This window comes from Rattus norvegicus, chromosome 1, assembly GCF_021556685.1.
Source record: "Rattus norvegicus strain SHRSP/BbbUtx chromosome 1, alternate assembly SHRSP_T2T, whole genome shotgun sequence".
NCBI lineage: Eukaryota > Metazoa > Chordata > Mammalia > Rodentia > Muridae > Rattus > Rattus norvegicus.
In genome coordinates, this window is record NC_141534.1 from 217,653,336 (window position 1) to 217,676,943 (window position 23,608).

Sequence of the window (23,608 nt, forward strand, 5' to 3'; positions counted from 1 at the left end):
GTCGAGGGATACCCAGGTGGGCCCATACCTGCTCAGAGGAGAAGGAGGGTTGGGGATGGGGGAAGGATTGTGGGTGGGGCGGTGACTGAGAAGGAATACCAGTGAGCAGGATATAAAGTGAATAAAAAGAAATACAATTAAATTTTGAAAAAAGAAGGCTGTGTCTAGCATCCTGGTTCTGTGTTGCTATGCAGTGCTGCTGTCACATTATGGTGCAGCCCAAGTACCTTACCAGATGTTGAACAGTTTCCGGAGTTGTGAACCAGATAGAGCCTTCCTGTGTCAGTTGCCCTGTCTCTGACATCAAAACAGTTTCTTATTGAATATCACAGACTAGCACGAAAGGTAAAAATTTGAAGCTCTCTGACTAGACTAGACTGTTTCCATACTATTTGTTTTGTGTCTGGCACAGTATTAGGAATGATAGGCAAGGGGGTAACATCTGGGCCCATCTAGAAGAAGAGGATGAGGAGAAGCAGAGGCCAATGTGGGCTCCCCTAAATATTCTTGGGCTGGGGATACAGATAGTTTCAGTGTTAGAGCACTTGCCTAACCCAGAGTCACTACTACACAAATATCCTCTGTCTTTGGTTTGTTTTGTTTGAGAGAGAGAGAGAGAGAGAGAGAGAGAGAGAGAGAGAGAGAGAGCACATTTGTGCAGGTGTGCAATTGAGAGGACAGCTCGCAGGAGGCAGTTCTTCCCCACCATGTGCCCTGAGGCTCTACCTCAGGTTGAGGCTGGTGGCAAATGTTTTTACCCACTGAGCCATCTCGCCCCATTCTGGGTGTAGATGGCCTTCCAGTCACTGGCCCAGTGCGCTCAGCCGTGGATTGGTTGGGTGACAGAGCACACGAGACAATGGCATTTATTAATGCTGACTGTCCTTATCAAGAAGCAGCTGAGTATCCTGTGATGTGGACGGCCATGTGCCTCTCATGTTACTAACGCCTAATGCATCCTGAGCAGAGACTCACCATGTGGCAGACAGTGCTCAATAGGTTAATGAGCTCTTCCTTTGGGAAATGTATTCTTGTACATTGTCTGATGAATGAACAATCCATTTTACAGATGAGCAGAATGAGGCTCAGGGGAGCTACACATTGTGGACGATTTTTTTTTTTTTTGCTTTTTTTCCAAGACAGAGTTTCTCTGTTCTCTGGCTGTCCTGGAACTCACTCTGATGACCAGGCTGTCCTCAAACTCACAGAGATCCACCTGCTTCTGCCATCCAAGTGTATCTGGCCTACACTGTAAACTTTTAAAGTAGCAAGGGCAAGGTTAGAGTTTAGCCTGAGCAGCCTCACTTCAAAGGCTTCATTTTGGCAGGGAGTGGAGGAAACGGATATGATTTAGAATTCACTTTAGCCTTTCCTTAGCTGCTACCAATGTGCTTAGTCCTTCTGAGGAAGCCAAGGCCACATTCTGGTAAGGGCCTTACTTCATCAGGTGACTAGTACCAAGCTGGCAGTCCTAGACGTGCCCTCCATCTCACCAGTATGGACTCTACTGGCCACAGAAGGTCAGTTGAATGCCCTCATTAAAGCAGCTGGGGTCAGTGTCAAACCTCTCTGGTCTGGTTTGTTAGGAAAGGCCTGGGCCAATCTCAACATTAGGAGCCTTATTTGCAATATAGGAACTGGTGGGCCGGGTCCAGTAGTGGGAGCCACACCAGGTGGTCTTGCCCCATCATCCACTGCTGCTGCCCCAGCTGAGAGAAGAAAGCAAAAAAGGAAGAATCTGAGGGTGACATGGGCTTTGGTCTTTTTGACTAAACCTCTTTTGTTAACATGTCCAATGAAAAGCTGAATGTGTTTTGTTTTGTTTTAAAGAAAGGAAGAAAGAAAGAAGGAAAAAAAATAATTCATTGTATTTCTGTTGAGTCAGAGCCCCGCACAGAGCAAGGGACTGTGTCCAGGCATTTATTCACTCCTAAAATGCTAACTGGGGATATATATGAAGGCATGGGGATATATTATGACTTAAGGGACAATAGTTAAAAGCCCTTTCTGCTCTACAATTCCTAGCTGTACCCACCATTCCCATGTGTACTGAGTTGAGCAGGCTGGTCTAGAACGGTTGGGCTCAAGTGATCTTCTGTCTTAGACTACAGTTGGATGCCACCAAACCTGTCCCTTGGCTGGCTTGTTTGTAAACACAAGAAGATTCACATAGATTCGTAGGGAGAAGCAAAAATCCAACTCTACCGATCTGATCCTGGTTGGCTTTCAGAATTAAATCGACTTGAAATAGATGAACAGGAGGAGAAGCACACAAATGTCTCTGATACGAGTCTTGCATATCATAGGGGGCTGCATGGAGATATGAAGACTATGGACCTGTGGCCCCGTTTCAATGGCTAGTGTCCATGAGGCCCTAAGTCTCACTCCCAGGATCAGAAAGAAATAGGGAGTGTGAGGAAGAGGAGGGGACAAGGACCGCAGAAGCAGGTAGGGAGGAGAGTCAGTTACATATATACTGTGGACAAAGGATACTTAAGCTTTGCAGAAGTGCTTATGCTAAGTGTGAAATCTGAAAAGACAAACTATTGCTATCTTTTTTGGGATGGTGGACTTCAGGACCTCTGGGTGGTGGTTTCTTTTTTGTTACAGTGAGAGAAGCCATCACATGGGAATTTCGATTCCTGGTTTGTTTGTTGTTGTTGTTTTGTTTTGTTTTTGAGACAGGTTTTACTGTGTAGCCCTGGCTGGCCTTGAAGTCATAGAGATCTTCCTGCCTCTAACTCCTAAGTGCTAAGTTTAAGGGTATGTGCCACCATGCAGAGCCTCATCTCCTGCCTTTTTTTTTTTTTAAAGTAAAGTTATTTATGTCTGTGTTTGTTTATTGTGTCTGCAAGTGTTCGTACTGAGATTGGAAAACAAGCTCCAGGAGTCACCAGTGGGTCCCAGGGATTGAACTTGGGTGGCCTTCACAGCACTGCTACCCACTGAGCCACCTCTGGCTCCGTTCATCTCCTGCTTTTAAGAAACAGAAAAGGGCACTGCACAGAAGTGACCAGTAGCCATGTTGGTCCACAATGCTTCTTTTTCTTTTTTCATTTGTGCTATGATCATACCCTGTTTTAAACACCTAAGCTTTTATTGCTCGTGGATTTGATTACAGAAACTAATAAAGTATTCTCTGAATATTGAAAAGAAAACCAAAAGAGGTTACATATTTCATGTTCCTTAATCAAAATGCCAGGGAGTGTATTTTTTAACTCCTTCCATTACAAAAATGTTTTGAGATTTATTTTATGAGTGTAACAGGGCCCCAAGACTTCAGCACAACTGAGCCCACGATGGACGTATCATTTTGACTACAAAACTCGGCATGCAGACAGCACCGCCTACCAAAGCTAAGGCAGAGGCCAGGTATATTATTAACATTCCTTCCTTTTGGCTTCTGTCAGCCTGCTTTTGGCTAACTGTTCTTAACTAAAGTATGGCAATCCAGAACATGGTTTTCGTGTTTAAAAGCTCACCCTGAGAAAAGGTAAGTGCTACACTGGAATCCTGAACACCCACTGTAGTTGACAGCCAGGCAAAGAAAGACTTTCTATTGGCTTAAACCCAAGTCTGAGCAGTCTTCTCTGGTGACTATCCCGAAGTGACAAATATGTGTGCTTTGTCAGCATGTATGCATATGGTATGTGCCTCACGGGTAACGTTGTCAAAAGAAGGTATCAGATCCCCTGGAACTGAGTTACTCATGGTTGTGAGCCACCACGTGGATACTGGGAACCAACTGAGGTCCCTTGCAAGAGTAGCAAGTACTTTTTTTCCCCCTTGCGATCACATTGTCCTGTTTTTGGTTTTTTTTTTTTTGTTTTGTTTTGTTTTGTTTTGTTTTTATTATATATATTTCTTTACTTACATTTCAAATGTTATTCCCTTTCCTGGTTTCCTATCCATAAATCCTCACCTCCTTCCCCTCCCCCATACGGGTATTCCCCCCATCCATCCCCCTTACTGCACCCCCCATATTTCCCTGCACTGGGGGTCCAAACTTGGCAGGACCAAGGGCTTCCCCTCCCACTGGCGCCCCAACAAGGCTATTCCCTGCTACCTATGCAGTTGGAGCCCTGGGTCAGCCTTTCAGTAGTGGTTTAGTCCCTGGAAGCTCTGGTTGGTTGGCATTATTGTTCTTATGGGGTAGTAGCAAGTACTCTTAACCTCTGAGCCATCTCCTCATTTACCGTTGTTGTTCTTATTTTTATTTTTATTATTATATTCTGGATTTTTGAGGTAAGGTCTCTCTCTACATAGCTCTGGCACTCCTGGAACTCACTACATAGAGCTAGCCTCACAGAGATGAGCCTGCCTCTGTCTCCTGAGCGCAGGAAACAAAGGCATAAACAACTATACCTGGCTATTATTATTATTGTTGCTATTATTATTGTTGTTGTTATTGTTGTTGTTGTTACTACTACTATTATTATTTTGGAGACAAGATCTCCAACCGTAGCTCAGGCTAACTTTAAACTCATGGCAATCCTCCTGCTTCAGCTTCTCAAATGCTAGATTTCAAGCATGTGCCACTCTTGACAAATAGCCCTTTGCTGTCACTCATGAAAAAAGATTAAATGTAACTCCATGTGACATGTTCTTATATGTTACAAACTGACCGAGGGTTGTGTATGAGCTGTCAAGGGCCTGGGAATCTGGGGCAGAGGAGCAGAGAGGCCAGGAACGCAGCGGGAGGGAGGCATCTAAATGAGAACAGAGTAGCAGGCCCTTGGCGCTGCTCTCATTAGCCAGTTACGGGAGGAGGGGCGGGGTGACCTGGCGCGGCCTGGACTCTGGGGCCATTAAGCCGGCCCCCAATGCGCCGGCCTCCACTTGCCTACTTGGGGCGTGAGGAGGTTGGAGAGTTTTTTCTGGGACCTAAACAAAGGTGAGAAGCCCGGGTGCCTCTGCGGGTCCCCGAGGGCTGTCTGGGAGGTGGAGAGCGATTCGGCAGGCGTAAACAAGTCGGGCATAAACAAGTCAGGCGAGTAGCTGTCACCCGCCTGGCATCCGCCGTGCGCGGAAAAAAGGAGCCAGGGGCGCGCGAGTGCCTGGCCAGGGACCCTGCGGGAGCCCAGGGAGCCCAGGGATCTTGTGAGCCGCTTCTGCCCTACAGCGAGGGATTTGTCGATTCAAGGGCAAGCGCAGGGCAGAGCGGAGGAGAGCGAGAAAGTTTGGTGGGCGTTTCTGGAGAGCCCTGCTAAAAGCGTTTCAGCTCCTGGAGACTTGGGGACCCTGCTTCTTTAGTTAGAGACATAATGAGCTCTGATCCTCTGTTCCTTAGGCATCCACGGCGCTGCTAAGCTGAAGTTGAGCCTCACATATCCTGGAAAGGAAAATGCCCATAGTAAGTACAGGGTGAGAGGACAGGGAGAGGAGAGAGGGTGGGTTAGGGATGGAGGTAGTGTTTTAATGGTGACTCTTGTCTTCTCGGGGTCTGACTTGCTGTTTTGAAGAGAAGAGCTTTGTAATGAGGGAGCTATACTTTCAACCCTTCGGGGATCCTGTATGAGCTGCGGGGTCAGTTGCCACCTGTTGAGCGTCAGTGCTTGTTGAAGTGGGCAGGTTGGAAGCCACCCTTGTAACAGGCTCAATAGGAGACTGAAGAGGGAGGGAAGTTGGGGGTTGGTCTTCCTGTCAAACCAGGACCCTGGGCAGGTTCCTGGGTCGAATGTCTGAAGTTGAATCTGCTGGATTTTTGTCTTGTCAGCTGACTCACAGCCATCCCTGCTGCCAGCAAATACTCAGCTCTGGCCGTTCCTTCTTTCTTCCCTCCATCCCCCCTTCTCTTAACTTTCTGATTTTTGTTTTGCTTTTGCTTTTGTGGCCCAGGCTGGGCCTCAAACTTGCTATTTAGTGAGGACAGTTTTTTACTTCTGGTTTCCCGGCCTCCACCTCTTGAGTGCTAGAATTATAGATGTGAGGCACCATACCCAGTTTTGTGAAGCCCTTCTGCATGCTGGGCAAACACTCTACCGACCAAGCCACACCCCAGCCCAGGACTCTGTTTGTTAACCCTTGATGTCTTGAGATGTAACCAGGCAAATGTCTTCTTCACTTTAACAGGGCTCTGTTGACTTGGTTCAGGTTGTAGGTTTTTGCAGACTGGGGCTTGTGCTCCAGCTAAGTACCTGTTTAATCAAGTTCAAATTTATTCTGTTCCCACGTGAAAACACCACTTAGCAGTTCTCATAACAGCCCAAGGGTCTAGCTCTAGGCTGCACTTTCTGTTTCTGGTATTGTGAGGCCAGGCTGTTTTGTTTTCTGTTTGAACCCAGGAAAACCCAAGACCACAGAAGTTAGCACTGTAAACTGTGTCTAAAGCTTGAACTCTGCGGAGCCATGAGGAACTGACTCTTAGCAAAATACATGCGTGTCTCAGTTGTGTGTTTTGATTGTGCAACTGTGTGTTCTTTGATTTAACTTTCTTGTAGTAGACAGTTTAAAAAGCATATTTGTATATATGTATGTGTGTGTGACATTTGAGTGTGTGTGTGTGTGTGTGTGTGTGTGTGTGTGTGTGTGTTTTGGGGGGGGCATGCATATGCCATGGCAAGCATGTGGAGGTCAGAGAGCTATTTGCAGGTCTTCACTATTTGGGTCTTGGGATTTGAACTCAGGTCATCAGGCTTAGCAGCAATCTCCTTTACTTGATAAGCCATATCAATGCCCCACCTTTTTTTTTAAATTAAAAGAGTAAGAAAAAATATGCACTAATTGCAGGCTTATATAGAAGTTATTAGATCTCATTGATGGTTCCTCTCTTCTCGGGCTAAGATGGAGACTCACCATCCTTTCTCCTGCCCTAGCTCAGTACGTATTGTCATTTCATCTACAGGGGTGTGAAGGAAGGTGGGCATAGTGGCACATACCTGTAACCCTGCCACTCGGGATGCAGAGTTGGAGGCTATCCTGGCTATGTAGAGAGACCTTGTTTCAAACAAAATAAAACATGACTGCTAGGTAGTGGTGGTACATGCTTTTAATCCCAGCACTAGGGAGGCAGAGGCAAATGGATCTCTGAGTTTGAGACTAGCCTGAAACCAGAATGAGTTCCAGGACAACCAAGGCTTTGCTGAGACACTTTGTCTCACAAAACCCTAAACAAACAAACAAGCAAATAAATAATAAATGTGGGGGGGGGGAGAAAACAGAGCTGAAGAGATGGTTCAGTGGTTAAGAGCACTGGATGCTTTTCCAGAGGACTGGATTAAATTTCCAGCACTCATATGTTAGCCCAGCTAAGAATGGGCTGTAATTCCCATCCCAAGTGACCTGACACCCTTTCCTGACATCCAAGGGTGCTGTACACATGGGATCCACAGACCTATGCAGTCAAAACACCCATACGCATAAAGTAGAGGAGGAAAAAAGTTTAAAAAACAAAGCCCTAATCCAAACTAAAAATGCACAGCTGGTGGTGGGAGGCAAGAGTGGCCCGCTGGGCAGGGCTTTATGGGAGGAGGTGGCAGGAAAAGTTCAGCCTAGTTCTCTCCTTGCCCTCAACTTTCTAACTGGCGAGGAGGTTTGGATGAAAGTTCCTTTCATCTCCGCCCACAGTAATGAGTGTTTCCTGGAAATGAGAACTAAAACTGAAACCTGAATTCTGAAAGGCCAGCGTGCCAATGGTATCCAGTGGTGACCCAGTGGGCCACTTGGGCCTCCCACCATGAGCCGTGCATTTTTAGTTTGGGTTAGGGCTTTGTATTTTATTTATTAGTTATATTATTATTATTATTATTATTATTATTATTTTGAGACAGCACCTCTGTGTAGTCCTGGCTGCCTCAGAATCTACTGTGTAGACCGAGTTGTTCTCAAACTCAAAGAGATCCTCATGTCTCTGCCTCCCAAGTACAGGCATTAAAGTCATGTGCCACCAAGCCAGGCCTTACTGCCTCTTGATCTGAGCTTGACAGCTGGGACTCTCTTAGGAGCTAGTTAGGGTGCAAAGAAAGGAGAGAGAGAAGAGGATGCTTCTCAAGCAAAAGATGCTTCTGGCCCTGCAGACTGCATCTTCACTCCTGAAGCTGAGAGGGGCTGGAGGAGTAGACAGTGTCCCTCTCCCCGGGCTGTCAACCTCTGATATGAGACTCTATAAGTGCCAGGCTGGATGCTGCTGGAGTTGCTCCACTCCCTGTCCATCAGCATGCTGGGCCAGCCTAGATGTCAGGGTAGGTGTGGAAACGGTCACTTTTATTTTGTTAAAGTCATTTTGTCTATGAGAACTGTAGAGCTAAGCACGGCCAAACATACTCTTGGAATTCTTCCACTGGGGAGGAACAAGACTCCCAGCTCAGAAATAAATAAGTGAAGTCCATTACTACCAGCCCTACCAATAACGGCAAAACAAAACAAACTACCACCGACAATGAGAACTAAATCAAATCCAAAACCCAAACAGAAACAGCTGGGCCGTGACCATGGAAAAGGGAACTGCTTGCTCTGCGGGTTGTGAGGGAGGAGGCCCGCAAGGTCTTTCTCTTCTACTTACCTTATCTATTACTAGACCTTGAAGCTGGTTTCAGTTTAGAAGAGGGAGCCAGTACTAAAGCCGAGGCTGGACTTTGCTGTGTGAGAGACTGGCAGGCTTTCTCTGGGCATCCCACAGGAAGTTCCTGTTCATGCCCCACTGTCTGTCTTACCATTGGGACACTCAGATCCAGGCAGGGCTGTGGCAGAGTGCTGTCATGGCTGCTGGACAACCTCTGAGGCCTTGGGTGAGTTCACTGCCACCTCGGGACTCATTTTTCTCATCTATAAAAAGATGCTGTTATAAGGATTCCAGGTAACTTGTGAATGCCCCAGTAAGGCTTGCTGTTGGTGTGTGAGTTGCGGGTGGTGGGGCTGTTCTGACTGCACGAAAGGGCAGGTTTACCCCGGAGGAGAATAGGCCTGGTTTGGTGCTGGTGAGCCTAGGCAGGCAGGGAAGTTTTCCTTCTTTCTCCAGGATGCTTGGGACATTGGTGCTTCTGAGGTGGGTGCATGCTGGAGTTGTCAATCTGACTGACTGGGCAGCCTGAGCTGGGGCATAAGGAAGGCTAATATGTCAGGCCAGGTCTTGTCTTCCTTTCTCCTTGCCCCGAGGCTGGGAAGTCAGGGCTTTCAGACTCTTCCTTATTCCTTGCACCCCTTCCCGGCACCCACCTAGGCTACAGCATAGGCTAGCGTTTCTCCTTATAGTTTAAGTGGTTTTACAGTACTCAGCCATTATCACAATTATTTCTTACAGAAACCCTACTTGGGTAGGTATTAATAGTCCTGATTAATCAGAAACTTCCCAGAGATCGATTCCGGAAGTTTCCCTGAGTTTCCACGGGTGCCTGGTGTGTTTCTGGGGGAGCCCTTAGCTCCTTGGATTTTCTTTTCTCAAAACCTTGTCACGTAAATTCTCCCACTTCTCACTGATGGTCCGTTCTTGGCGAGACCCAGACTTCTTTTGTTTCTCACAAGTTTCCAGACCTTTTTCTCAATATCAAAAGTGAGAGTCCTGGTCAGGAATTTTTTATATTTACTGGGTCTACAGGAACAGGGAAGAGAATTCTCCCAGGCTGGGTTTTGTAAGTACCACAGAGTCCTTGCAGTTTCTGCATGAAACAACCGCACAGCAAAGCTGCTGACTCCTAAGCATTTCCTCTGTGCAGGTCGTGTTTGTAAAACCAGTGCGCATGCGCACATTCATGCAGCGCGCATCCAGAGATCTTGTCCGGAGGCAAGAGGAGAGTTTTGCTGTCCCTCTTTCATTTTTTTTTAATTTAATTTAATTTTATTTTATTTTATTTGACTTGTGTGGGCGTTCTGACTGCATATATGTCTGTGTAATAGGTGCAAGAAATGTACACAGAACCAGAAGAGAGCTTCGGATCCCCTTGGGACTTGAGTTACAAACGGTTGTGAGCTGCCATGTGGGTGCTGGGAGTTAAGCCTGAGTCCTCCCTAAGAGCAGCCAGTAGTGTTCTTAACCACTGAGGCGTCTCTCCATTCCCTATGTCTTTTTTGGAGGTGGGGACTGGGATTTTTGCTGGTCTGGAAAACCCCAGTTAGGTATTCCTGGCTGGACACGTGGCACACGCACGGATGGAGATCAGAGACCTGCCTTTAGGCAGGACTTCCCACCTGCTACCTTGTTGAGGCAAACTCTCTCTTAGTTCCTCTCTCATGCAGAGTACTCCAGGGTAGCTGGCCTATAGGCTTGTGGCACAGTCTCCCTCTGCCTCCTTCTTGCTTCAAGAGTGCTGGGCTTCGATGTATGCTCGCTCTTCCAGCTTTTTGCATAGGCTCAGGTGAACTTGGTTCATTTGCATAGCAGGTGACTTACTCCAGTTTGCTCTGCTTTTCTGTATGGCTCTGGTTGGCCTGGAACCCACAGAGATCACTGTTTCCCTCTGTTCTAGAGAGATAGGATCAAAGGCATGTATTGCCACCACACCATACCACACCACACCACCACACTCTGGCTTCTATTTCTTTTTGCTTTTTAAAAACTGGGTTCTTGAGATCAAATTCAGACCTTTGTGCTTGTGTGGCAAACGCTATCAATTGAGCTATTTCCTCCTCCACCCAGTGTTTTTTTTATAGATTTGATCTATTTACTCTTTGGAATAAACCTTTGAATCAGGTTCTATATAACTGTGCTCTTTTTATGGCTGAAGAGAACGAGGCCTAGGGACAGTTTGGATAAAGTTGCCCGGGGCTCTGTGGTAAGTAGTTGAGCCTTGGTTTGAACACAGAGCCTTAAGCGTTACCACTGTGCTGTTTCTGAAAAATCAAATCCAGCTTAAGTTAAACAAACAGCCCCAACAGGTCTAGTAGCAGCTCGTGACTGTAATCTAGCGCTCAGGGAGCTGGGGGCACTCAAATGCCTGGCACATTTAAAAGCCATTATTGACTAAAAAGCTTGCAGTTGGTTGAGTGGAGGAAGAGAAATAGCCATACCAGTAAATCATAAAAAAGAATAAATGAACTGTTGCTAAACCAATCCCTCCTGACAATTTAAACATTATTCTCAGATATCCTGGAGGTTTTTCTGCCTCTTAAATTTCTAAATAGTTCAAACCAGTTGGTTTACTTCATATTGGTTTAGAGATGATAGTTTATATCTTGGGACTGGCATTACTGATGTAACTGTTTATTACACTGGCCACATGGCCACACTATTTAAATGCCATAACCTTTTGGAAAAGCCAGTTGGCTGTTTTCAATGGGTCCAGCCTGCATTTCTCACTGTCTGTTGTATCCTGCCTGGGCCATCGATGTCTCTCTTGCTTTCTCCAGTACCCTGTGTATGACCACTTCCTAGTGTAGCAGTTGGGGTATCTGCCCTAGAACAAGCCTCTTATGCACCCACATCTTAATCTTGGCTGCTGTCAGTCAAAGTCAGTGTCAAAGGCTTTCTGTTGTCTACAGGTGATAACCTGACTTCTTCCTCTCCTGCTGTGGCAGCTTTGACCTTCCAAACTACCATGATCTCCTCTCATGTGCTCTAAGTCACCACACCAGCTTTCTTTAAAAAATATTTAAAATATTTACCCTCCATCTCCCATATCCCACTTCTCTCTGAGCCTGTGTGCACACGTGTAGAGGTCAGACAGCCTTTGGGAGTTGGTCCTTTCCTTTTTTTTTTAAATTTATTTATTTATTATGTGTAAGTACACTGTAGCTGTTTTCAGACACATCAGAAGAGGGCATCAGATCCCATTACAGATGGTTGTGAGCCACCATATGGTTGCTGGGATTTGAACTCAGGACCTTTGGAGGAATAGTCAGTGCTCTTAACCACTGAACCGTCTTTCCAGCCCTCTTTCCTTCTATAATGGGGTCTGGGGATTGAACTCAGGTCATCCAGTTTGCATGACAAGTGTTTTTAGCCATTAAGTCATCTTTCAGGAATGTCAAGTCTCAAGGTGGTTTCTTTCTTCTCTGATTTTAAACTGAGTATCATTTATCCTCCTCTCATCCAAACAAAACCAAAATCAAAACAGATATGTATTTATTTAAATATTTTTTGAGTAGGTTTCTCTGTGTATCCCTGGCTGTTATGGAACTAGCTCTGTGGGCCAGACTGGCCTTGAACTCAGAGATTCTCCTGCCTCAGCCTCCCGAGTGCTGGGAGGTGTGTGCTACCACTGCCCAGCTATTTTAACAATTTTAAAAGCTAGAAAATCAATAAATTAAAAAAATGAATACCTCGAAAAAGGGTCTCATGAGGGGTTGGTAACAGATGGTATCTACGTTTTTCAGTTTAAAAATCTGAGTATTCAATATGTGAGCATTTTCTTCTCACTTAAATTTTCTTTCTTTCTTTCTTTCTTTCTTTCTTTCTTTCTTTCTTTCTTTCTTTTTTTAAATAATGGGATTGGAGAGATGGCACCGTCAGCAAAGCTCTTGCTGTGGAATCTGAAGGCCTGAGTTCAGATCCACAGAACCCACATAAAAATTGGTTCCTATGGCACATGCCTGCATCCAACACTGGGGAGGTGGGGAGAGAATTCCTGGGGCTTGCAGGCCTGCCAGCTAGGTAAATCAGTGAGCTCCAGGTTCAGTGAGAGGCCCTGTCTCAAAAGATGAGGTGAGGAAGATATCTGACAGTGACCTCTGGGCTCCATACACACATGAACACACACACACACACACACAAACACACACATAGACACACAGACATACATATAAGTATGAACACATACACAGACACACACAAACACATACATATATGAACATGCAGACACATACATATGAACACACGTAGGCACACACATGAACAAACACAGGAACACACACATGAAGATGCACATGAACATTCACAGAGACACACTCACACTCACACAGACACAGATACACAATACATATGTGGCCTCACACACACAAATCTTTAAAATTTTTATTTTCAAAATAATTTATACTAAGAAAATTTCAGAGTCAAATAATAGTTCCCACATTTCTCTCAGTCACTGTAGTGGCTAGCCCATACTTGGCGTATTTTCCTCGGATCATGCATAATATGTAATTAATTTTTTTCCATCTTTATTAAATTGGGTATTTCTTATTTACATTTCAAATGTTATTCCCTTTCCCAGTTTCCAGGCCAACATCCCCCTAACCCCTCCCACTCCCCTTCTACATGGATGTTCCCCTCCCCATCATCCCCCCATTACCGCCCTCCCCCTAAGAATACCGTTCACTGGGGGTCCAGCCTTGGCAGGACCAAGGGCTTCCCCTTCCACTGGTGACCCTACTAGGCTATTCATTGCTACTTATGCAGTTGGAGCCCAGGGTCAGTCCATGTATAGTCTTTGGGTAGTGGCTTAGTCCCTGGAAGCTCTGGTTGGTTGGCATTGTTGTTCATATGGGGTCTCAAGCCCCTTCAGCTCTTTCAGTCCTTTCTCTGAATCCTTCAATGGGTTTCCCGTTCTCAGTTCAGTAGTTTGCTGCTGGCATTCGCCTATGTATTTGCAGTATTCTGGCTGTGTTTCTCATGAGAGATCTACATCCTGTTCCTTTCAGCCTGCACTTCTTTGCTTCATCCATCTTATCTAGTTTGGTGACTGTATATGTATGGGCCACATGTGGGGCAGGCTCTGAATGGGTGTTCCTTCTGCCTCTGTTCTAAACTTTGCCTCCCTATTCCCTGCCAAGGGTATTCTTGTTCCCCTTTTAAAGAAGGAGTGAAGCATCTGCATTTTGGTCATCCTTCTTGAGTTTCATGTGTTCTGTGCATCTAGGATATAATTCATTTTTATTATAAGTGTATATAAAAGTGTACATTAAGCAGAAATAGAACAATAATGTCTTTTTAGGGGGAGATGGTGATTCTGGCACTCAAACCCAGGACCTTAGGCATGCTAAGCCAAGTGCCCTACCACTGAATTATACCCCCAACCTCATCATGTCTCGACTTACTTTTTTTTTTTTTTCTTTTCTTTTTTTTCGGAGCTGGGGACCGAACCCAGGGCCTTGCGCTTGCTAGGCAAGTGCTCTACCACTGAGCTAAATCCCCAACCCCTCGACTTACTTTTTAGTGAGAGGGGCATTTTTGAGATTGGGTCTCATAAAGCCCAAGCCGGCCTCCAAGGTACTGAGTATGACCTAGAACTTCTGCTCCCCCCGCCCTCATCTCTCAGATGCTGGGTTTATACGCTGAATCATCATACTTAGGTTTTATGCAGTGCAGAGGTTGAACCTATGACGTTGTACATGCTAGACAGGTGCCCTCCAATTGGGCCACATCCCTAGCCTTCAACTCTTTACCTTTCTTTTTTTTTCTCTTTTATTTTCTTCCCGCCTCCCTCTTTCTTTTTTGAGACAGTGTTTCTTTGTGTAGTCCTGGCTCTTCTGGACTTGCTTTGCAGACCGGGTTGGCCTTGAACACACAGAGATCCACCTGCCTTTGCCTCCCAGAATGCTGGGACCAAAGGCATGCACCACCACCACCCACCTCAACTTGCATTTTAACAGTGTCGCTCTGGCTGTCCTGGAACTCACATAGCAGACCAGGCTGGCCTCAAACTCATAGAGATCCACCTGCCTCTGCCTCCTGTGTGATGGTATTAAAAATTTACCACTTCTGGCTTCAGTTTGCTTTTTCGAAAGTAATTTTTTTTTTGTTTCTGTGCCTACTAACGTAAATTCATAGTGTTCTCTTCAAAGATCTGATGTACATTTATATATAGGATATGTTTAATCTGGTCCTACCAATGAGGTAATTGGAGTTGTTTTTCAAAACTAATTTCAGAGGCTAGAAATTCCGCAACTTGCTTGCTAAGGAAAACGGCTGCTTGCAGCTCTCTTTTGTGGGAAATAAAAGTGCTTTGTTCTGAAATCCTGTGGGCATATAGTATCAGCTTTGTCCGTGTTCCTGTTCTGTGCTGCGTAGGGTACTGTGATGGCTAGGGGTTTCCTGAGCCCCATTCTGGAAAAGGCAACCCTGTCCATGCATCTGAGCGGTCTCTGCTGATCCAATCCATGTTTCCTGCGTCGAATGCAACAGCATTCAGCTGGGTTCCTGGGATCACTGTGGTCGCTTTATAACGGAAATCTGTTGATCTCATTGAGCAAGAATCAGAACCACAATCTGTTTTGTAATCCGATTATGATTTTTAATTTCCCCTGTAGCTTCCTGAACTTCCATTGTTCTTTCATTAAGGGGTTCCAGGGACTTCCGTAATACAGAATAACGCTTCCTTCTACCAGGAGGTTTACAGTTCGCCTCTGATTGAGAAGGTTACCATAGGCTTCCAGAGGCCTAATTTGAAGGAGCCATGCCCGTCCTACTCTTCCAGAGTCAGGATGGGAACTGGCTGAGGGACGACCTGTTTCCGCTGGGGGCATTCATGTCTCCAGTGTCTCAATTCCTTGCAGCAAGCACGTGGGTCCGTTTGTAGGCTTGTCCAGGGCTGCCCGCAGCATGGAGTGCTGCCGCAGTGGCCTTATTTATTCATTTTTATTAGCAAGTCTTCCTTGTTGTCTCTCTTGATAAACACGTTTTGGGATATTTCTAATAATTCTGACCTATTTTTCCCTGAAAATCTGTTCATCTTTTGCATTTTCTTACACATGACTGTGGTCACCTGAGTTACAAAGGCCAACTTAGTCACCCCGAGGATTGGTGTGTCCCCTGGATCTATAGGGGTAGTATAGAAGTATGCCTTCAGGAGGAGCTCAAGAGCACTGAAGGCAGTTCATCTGGGCCCTGTTTTACATCAGCTATTTCGTACAGATTACAGTCTGCGAGCTGCCAGACTGAGCCTGGTGGTAGCCACGGAGTGACCTCCCACCTCCTTCTGTCACATAGTCCCAATATGCTTTCCTGGGGAAAGCCTTGTCAATCGCCATTCTCTGGTTGTTGTCAAGAGTGTCTAATCCAGGCAACACCACAGTTGCTTCTGCTAGGATTTTTCTCTCTCTTCCATCATGAAGAGAGCAGAGAATTTGCTGGCAGTGCCCCCAGGTTGGGAGACAGTTAAAGAAGACAGAATCAATCAGGGAAATCCGAAGACTACGGTCTGTGCCGAGAGTGGGATTCTGGTTCCCAGTTGTAAAGATCTGTGGTAGTAAGTGGAACAAACATGCAGGTATTGTCTTTCAGGGGCCTGGCATAGAGGAAGGACAGGGACTGGAGTCCTTCTGCTTCAGGGATCAAATGAAACAGAAGCCGCAGGTTGACCCGGAGACAGGGAGGTTGGATCTGCTTTGGGGATAGGAAACAAGCTGCAGGGTAGAGGAAGGAGGAAACTCAAGTCAGCCCCAGGCTGGCTGGGAGAAGAAACCAAATCTGGCTGTCGTTGTGACAACCCTAATGGTTATGGGGAGGAATATGACTGAAGCCAGCTCCACTGGAGAACTGAGGCAGAAGGAGTAGTTGAACGGGGTAGGCAGGAAAGGCTGAAGGGAGGGGGAGGCAGGAGGACGCAATGGACTCGGGAGAGGTGGGGGTAGTGGAGGGTAAAGAGGAGTGTATGGCAGAAGGCCCCCCAAGAGACCTATAGTACAGGAGTTTTGGAGGGCGTTTGGTCCCCAGCCTGGGGCCTCTAGGGAGTCTTTTTTGCTATGACCAGGGTGTGGCCACTTTGCCCATTCTGGACCATGCAAACCTTCATCCATGGAGGCAGATCAAGCGTTGCTTCTGTCCAGGTTAGAATATACCCAAACTGGTCTTGGTGGCCAGGAATATCAAGGGAGGTGTTGGTCACTTCCCAGGCTACCTGGGAGTTGAAGGTGCCCTTTGGGGGCCATTTAACTGTGAATATAAGCCACTCCAGTTCACAGGAAAATTGGAGGCCATTCTTGGTGATAAGAGACTATAATCCTGCTTAATGATAGGAGGGTAAATTTTGTCCAAGTTCCTCAAAACACAACTTACAGGAGAGTCAGGTTTATTAGTCTTGTTACCTATTCTATCTGTCTGTCCAGTTGCCCCAAGTTCAGACCACGGAAGACTTAGATAAAGAAGCAGAAAAGACAGGCAAAAATGCAGAACAAGATAGGGAACTAAGAACAAGGTGGCAAAAGCCCAGACAGGCAAAGAAATGTCTTGTTTGTGCCCTGAGCAGGAGTTCCACATCCACCTTGTTAGGCACCTTGCTGTCTCCAGATGGGATCCCACCAGACCCAGGACCAGACATCATAGAAGAGGATGCTTTTCTATGACCTACCAATGGCGGCCTCCTCAGACAAGTGCTTGCTGATTTCGTTTTGTCTCGGCCCCTCACCTCAGTGTTTATAGAACTGAAAGCATGTCCCTGGGCTTGGAACTTCATCAGGGTGTGCACCCCGAGGGAAAGCAGTCCTAGAGGACTGGAGGGAGGGGGTCTGTGGATTGGGTTTGGGGGCCTAATCTCGCTGGGGTCTCCAAGAACGTTGATTTCACCAAGTGAGAATAAAAACCTCCACCCAAATTAAAGCCAATAAAGGGAGCTTTGTTTACTATTCATAGGGCAGACTGACTCCAAAGAGGGATTTGAGAGAGAGGTGTGGGTTAACTTTTCAAGCCTCTTTTATAGGTAAGAAGTGTAAACTGGAGAATTTCAAAAGAATTTAGTGACATAAGGATGTGGCAAGCAAATTTTACAGAAGCTGACCGCAGATTAGATTGTTTGACAGATCAGCTCACAGATTTTTTTTTTTTTTTTTTTTTTAGACAAGGTTTTTCTGTGTAGCCCTGACTGTCCTGGAACTGTAGATCAGGCTGGCCTCAAACTTGAAGAATTCCTCCTGCTTCTGCCTCTCAAGTGCTGGGATTAAAAGTATATACCACCACCACTGGGCCATTTTAATTTATCAGGATAGACTGTGTCTGAGATGTGAGTAAACTCCATAGTGTGGGGAGCATGTCAAATTCCAGAAAGAAATGAACTTATTTTGACCTTGTAACAAAATGGCTTTTAACTTTAAGATGAAGGAAGGCTGGTCCATCAAATTGGCATTCTTTTTTTTTCTGTACAAGGCTAGATAAAAACACTTTAGGTTACTTTTTTTTTTTTTAAGATTTCTCTTATTTTTAATTGTGTGTGTGCATGTGATGTGAGCTGCCTGGTGTGGGTGCTTGGGACTGAACTTGGGTCACCTGCAGTAGCTGTATTCACTCTTAACTGCTGAGCCGTTTTGTCAGCCTCTTTATTTATCTTTTAGATGATTGTCTGTGTGTGTCTGTGTGTTTGTGTGTACAGTTCCCAGGCCAGAGGAGAACGTAATGTTTAAGAACTAGGTCCACTTGAAACTGGGTTTCAAACTAAGTTACTGTGTGCAAAATGAAAAACCTAGGGGTTGGGGGACCTTACGCCTAACCGAAGGACTGTTAACCACAGGATGTCTAGACCATGACCCATCGGCAGCTGAATCTTGATAGCAATCTAAGAGGAAACTGATACCAGAGACGCCTGATTCATAAATATTAACCAGACGACTCATTCTGTTTTTTTGTAATCTTGCTTAACTGCTGCTTGCTCAAACACACAGCAAACAAACAAACAAAAAAAACCAACCCAAACACCACCACCACCATGATAGAACTTCATGTAGTAAAAGAAATCCCTCAAGTTGAGACAATGGTGATTTGTGCCTTTAAAAACTCCACAGAACCTTGTAATAACTTTGGATATTGTTTCTTTGATGTCAAAAATTTTTTTCTTCTTGAGACAGCATCTCTCTGGCCTGGAGTGGGCTGCCAATTATGCTCCACTGCTTAGACAGCAAACCCAAAATTCTCCTGTCTCCTCCTCTCCGCCCAGAGCTGGTACTGTGAGCACACATTGTTGTGTTTTATAAAAAAGATAAGAAGGGGAATATGTTTGCTGGATGTGTGGCAAGGTATGGGGGAAGGGCGTACCTCCTTGGGCTCATGCTAAGGCATCCCTTCACCCCGAGAGACCAGCCCCACATTATTATATACAATAGAGTTTATTTAGGGCATGGGAAGAATTAAAAAGGTGGTAGAGAGAGAAAGGCAGAGAGAGAGGAAAGGAGTGGAGGAGTAGAGGCTGGCCTTGAGCATGTAGAGAGAAAGAGGGGAGGGGAATGGGGAGAGAGGAGAACGGGAGAGTGGAGGGGGCAAGCAGCCCCTTTTAAAGTGAGTCAGGGACAGCTGGCTATTGCCAGGTAGCTGTGGGGCGGGGCTTGGACAAAATGCTAACACACATTACCATGTCTGACTCTTTCCTGTGGATGCCGGGGATGAAGTGGATGAAGCAAAGCAAACACTTTACTTACTGAGATATCTTCTAGTCCCAACACTTTAGGATTTGCAGGCTACATAGTCTGTGCTGCAGCTCCTCAATTCTGTTGTGTCAGAGAGAGCACGATTATTTACCAAGTGTGCAAACTTGTTAACTTGCAGATTAGAGCCTGTGGAGTCAAGAACACTCTGCTCCCTGAAGCTGTAGTTACGGGCCACTGTGAGCTTCCTGATGTGGGTGCTGGGAACCAAAATTGGGTTATGTGCAAGAGCAGTGGGCGCCTTTAACCACTGGGCCATTTCTCCGGTTCCTTTTTATTACTATTTCTTTCTGTGTTTTGCTGTCTGTCTGCCTATCTATTCATTTTATACCTTGATCACAGCCCCCTCCTCTTCTCCCAGTCCCACCCTTATATACCCCTCTGCCCATCTTCCCCTCCTCTTTTCTTTAGAGAAGGGGAAGCCCCCAGTGGGCACTACCGTGTCCTGGCACATTGTTGGACTAAGCATATTCTCTCTCAGAGGCCAAACAAAACAGCCCAGCTAGGGGAAGGCGATCCAAGGGCAGGCAACAGAGTGAGACACCAATTGTTAGGGGACCCACATGAAGACCAAGCTGCACATCTGCTACATGTGTGGGCTCTTTTGTTGGTGGTTTAGTCTCTGTGAGCCCAGTGGGCCCAGGTTAGTTGACTCTGTAGGTATCCTTGTGTTGTCCTTGACCTCCCCAGCTCCCTCGATCCTTCCCCTACTCTTCCACAAGATTCCCACATTCTCTGCCTGAGGTGTGGCTGTCTCCATCCACTGCTGGATGAAGCCTCTCAGAAGACAGTTATGCTAGGCTCCTGTCTGCAAGCCCAGCAGAGTGTCATTAACAGTGTCAGGGGTTGGCTCTCTCCCATGGGGTGAGCCTTATTGAGGTTCAGGAATCGCCACACAAACCATATGAAAATTGACCTCAGTTAAGCAAGAATAGTTTAGTGAACACACACCCCAAGACTGATCAATCAGGGTCACAAAAAGAGACTCAGCCTAAATGTGGCACCAGTCTGTACACAGGGCAGGGTTTTTATATGAAAAGCCATGTTCAAGGCAAGAAGTGAGGTGCAGTGAAGTGGTACAAAGTTTTGGCTAACTAGGTGATCTTGGGTGAAGTAAGAGGGGAGACACAGGTAAAGTACCAGAGAGTTCCACTACTGAGATGACAGAGTAGGATTAATTCAACCATAACTTTTTGACTTATTAATAACATTCTTCAGTGTCAGTTAAAGTAATAAAAAGTGAATGAACTTAATTTCACTTTGTAAGTAACAGGGAGAAGGAGACTACTGAATACAAAATGGCTACAGTGTTTTTAAAAAGAGCAGGCTTCAACAGGTCTCAAGTTGGGCAGTCATTGGTTGGCCTTTTCCCTCCATCTCTGCTCTATTTTTATCCCTGCACATCTTGTAGGCAGGACAAATTTTGGGTTGAAGGTTTTGTGGGTGTGTTGATGTCCTCCTCCCTCCTCTGGAAGAAGGAGGTCACTTCAGACTCCATAATCCCAGCTGCTAGAAGTCGCTCCTAAAGTGTGTAGTTCCATTTTGATAAATGCATACAAGTGACCCATTGCCCCAGTCAAGGCCCAGCATATTCACAGCCTTAAGTCACAGGGTGACAAGCAAAGCAGAGACTCATAACTGGTCAAAGTGCTGAGGATAAGGGACTATTGCGTGCACAGTCCAAAGTGAGACATCTACATCACTCACTCCAAAGACCAGGGATCATTGAAGATGTAAAAGCCAGAGGATGGGGAGGAGTTCTGTGAAGCACTGCCTTTTAGACATGCCATGGCCACGACATCATGAACACAGAGCTGCCGCGTGACACCTGCACAAGACAAAGACATGAAGATAGGAAAGGACTAGCGAGGAGGGAAGGGAGTCATCGGGAAAGTGTGGGCGGGGGGCAAGAGACATCAGCGAATGTGACCACATTACATGTATATAAGAAAGAAACTAAAAGTCAGGAAACTACAGAACAGTTTAATGCCCTTAATGCCCCCATGTTCCTTGTAGTGCCCCGCCTCACTCCAGCCACCCAGGGTTGCTGATCGGTTTTCTGTCCTGTGTTTATGCTAACTTAGGAATGTCATACGAAGACGTGGAGCTTTGGGAGTATGACCTTTTATTATTTTGTAAATAACTAAGTATTTTGCAGGCAGGACTGTTATATTTATATGACTTTTTGCTGTTGTAATACATTTTATTTTGGCCGGTGGGTAGGGGTGAGGGTGAGGAAGGAAGTTTGAGACAGAGTCTCATTATCTGGTCAGGCTAGCATAGAAGTAATTAAAAATTATTTACTTATGTGTATTGGTGTTTTGACTGTATGCTTATCTGTGTACCATATGGCTGCCTACTGCTTGAGGAGGGTCAGGAAAGGGCATTAGGCCTCCCTGAACTCAGGTTACGAAGTTGTAAACATCTTTGTGGTTGCTGGGAATTGAACTGGGGTCCTCCAGAAGAGCTCAGTGTTCTTAACTACTGAGCTAATTTTTTTCTTTCTTTTTCTTCCTTCCTTGTCTTGTTCTCTCTCTCTCTCTCTCTCTCTCTCTCTCTCTCTCTCTCTCTCTCTCTCTGTGTGTGTGTGTGTGTATGTGTGTGTGTGTGTGTGTGTGTGTGTGTGTTTCCTGGCTTAGAACTGGCTCTGTAGATCAGGTTAGCCTCAAACTCAGAGATCCACCTGTTTCTGCCTCGGGAATGCAGGGAATAAAGGTGTGTGCCACCATTTCTTTAGTCCTAACCTGGAATTCTTGATCATCCTGGCTCAGCTCCTTGAGCAAGAACTCAGTAAGTAAGTTTTGTAGCAAGAGCACTAAATAGACAAAGCTAACTAAGAGACCTTGTAGGTTTGCAGTTTAAAAAAAAATCTTTAATAGTTTCATACCAATGTATCTTGATCATATCCAACTTCCACTCCCCCTGGACATTCCCCCAACATGACTCCTTCTCACGGTCATGTTCCTTCTCTCTGCCTCCTCTCTGTTTTTGCTAACCCACTAAATCCAGTTAGTGCTGCCTGCTGGAGTGCTGACTGATCTGCTTGCTCTGGTAAGTCTTACACAGGTGACCATAGCTGCAGTGCTTCTGAGTGCTGTGTGGCCATGTCATGTCCAGACGGCCTCTCACAACACTCTTCTCCATCCTCTGGTTCTACTGTCATATTCCCTGAGCCTTGGGTGGGTGGGCTGGTGATGACACAGATGTCCTATTAGGGATGGGCCCTCATAGCTACTTACCCTCAGCACTTTGTCAGTTTAGCAATCTCTTCATTAACTTTTGCCCACTGCAGAACAAGCTTCTATCTATGTGCACAAACATTAATTATTGGAAGGAAGTTGGACGACGTGTCTGTTTATTAACACTGTGGTAGTAGGTCCACTGCTAGAGCCAGTGGCCTTCTGAGCTGTGCAGTTTGACCAGGTTTACAGTATCATGCATGTCACAGGTTTCTTTTTTACAGTTATTTTATGTGCATTAGTGTTTTGCATGTACGTATGTACGTGTACCAGCTTCATGTATTACCCATGGAGATTAGGAGAGGGCATTGGGTGCTCTGAAACTGGAGTTTCAGATGGTTGTGTGCAGCTGTGTGGGTGCTGGGAACCTACCTAACCTGGCTCCCGGGCAAGAGCAGTAAGCACTCTTAACTGCTGAGGTGTCTCTTCAGCCCTTGTTTTGCAATCTTTAGTTATAGCACATACAGGGGTTGGGGTGAAGTTGGGAATGGGGTGGTGGCATGTTCCCTAAAGGCCTGGGTCGTGGCTTTGTGAGGTAAGCCAGCATCACCTGGATCCACAGAACCTGCATCCACATAGATCTGCCTACTGGAGCTGATGGTGTGTGTGTGTGTGTGTGTGTGTGTGTGTGTGTGTGTGTGTGTGTCTTCCGGCTGCACCTTCTCAACCCAGCCTGCCCTGGTCTCAAAGTTTCATGCCATCACTAATAGTTCTGTTCTTGGTTTTGCAGCCAGAACCCAAGCCTGGAGATCTGATTGAGATTTTCCGCCCTATGTACAGTCACTGGGCCATCTATGTTGGTGATGGATATGTGATCCACCTGGCTCCCCCAAGTAAGAACCCCAGTGTCTTCTTTGTGCTAGGCCTAGTGACTTGGAAAGGATGTGGGAGCTGTGGGCAACAGGGTGCCCCTGTGTTCTCCATACTTCTCAAGCGACCATTTGTTTCTGAGTGTATGTGAAGGCGGTCTGGTGTGTCATGGTGCTTTCTGCGCTTTATTCCTTAATGCCAGTGTGTGAGCCCCTCAAGGTGAGTGAGCATCCAGACCCTGCCCCTAAGCACCTTCAGCTTCCAGGCTCCACCCACAGAACGGTCTAACGCTGGATCCAGCGCATCTAGATGCAGATGGCCAAGCTCTGGCCCACAGAGTAAAAAGC

At 46.0% G+C, this 23,608-nt stretch overlaps 1 protein-coding gene across 3 annotated transcripts in view; it reads left to right on the forward strand.

The window, feature by feature from the left end:
- Window positions 1-4,837: 4,837 nt before the first annotated feature.
- The window catches only part of Plaat3 (phospholipase A and acyltransferase 3), a 33,705-nt gene continuing 14,934 nt past the window's right edge, over window positions 4,838-23,608 (forward strand). Inside the window, exons 1-3 of one of the 3 annotated variants that reach the window (XM_087623433.1) lie at window positions 4,838-4,990; window positions 5,291-5,353; window positions 23,182-23,284. In XM_087623433.1, the coding sequence (XP_087479559.1) occupies window positions 5,345-5,353; window positions 23,182-23,284 (112 nt within the window). In that variant the 5' untranslated portion in view covers window positions 4,838-4,990; window positions 5,291-5,344. Of the gene's footprint in view, window positions 4,991-5,290; window positions 5,354-8,408; window positions 8,727-23,181; window positions 23,285-23,608 lie in introns of those variants that run through there. The other 2 variants (NM_017060.2, XM_087623395.1) reach the window with 2 other exon arrangements.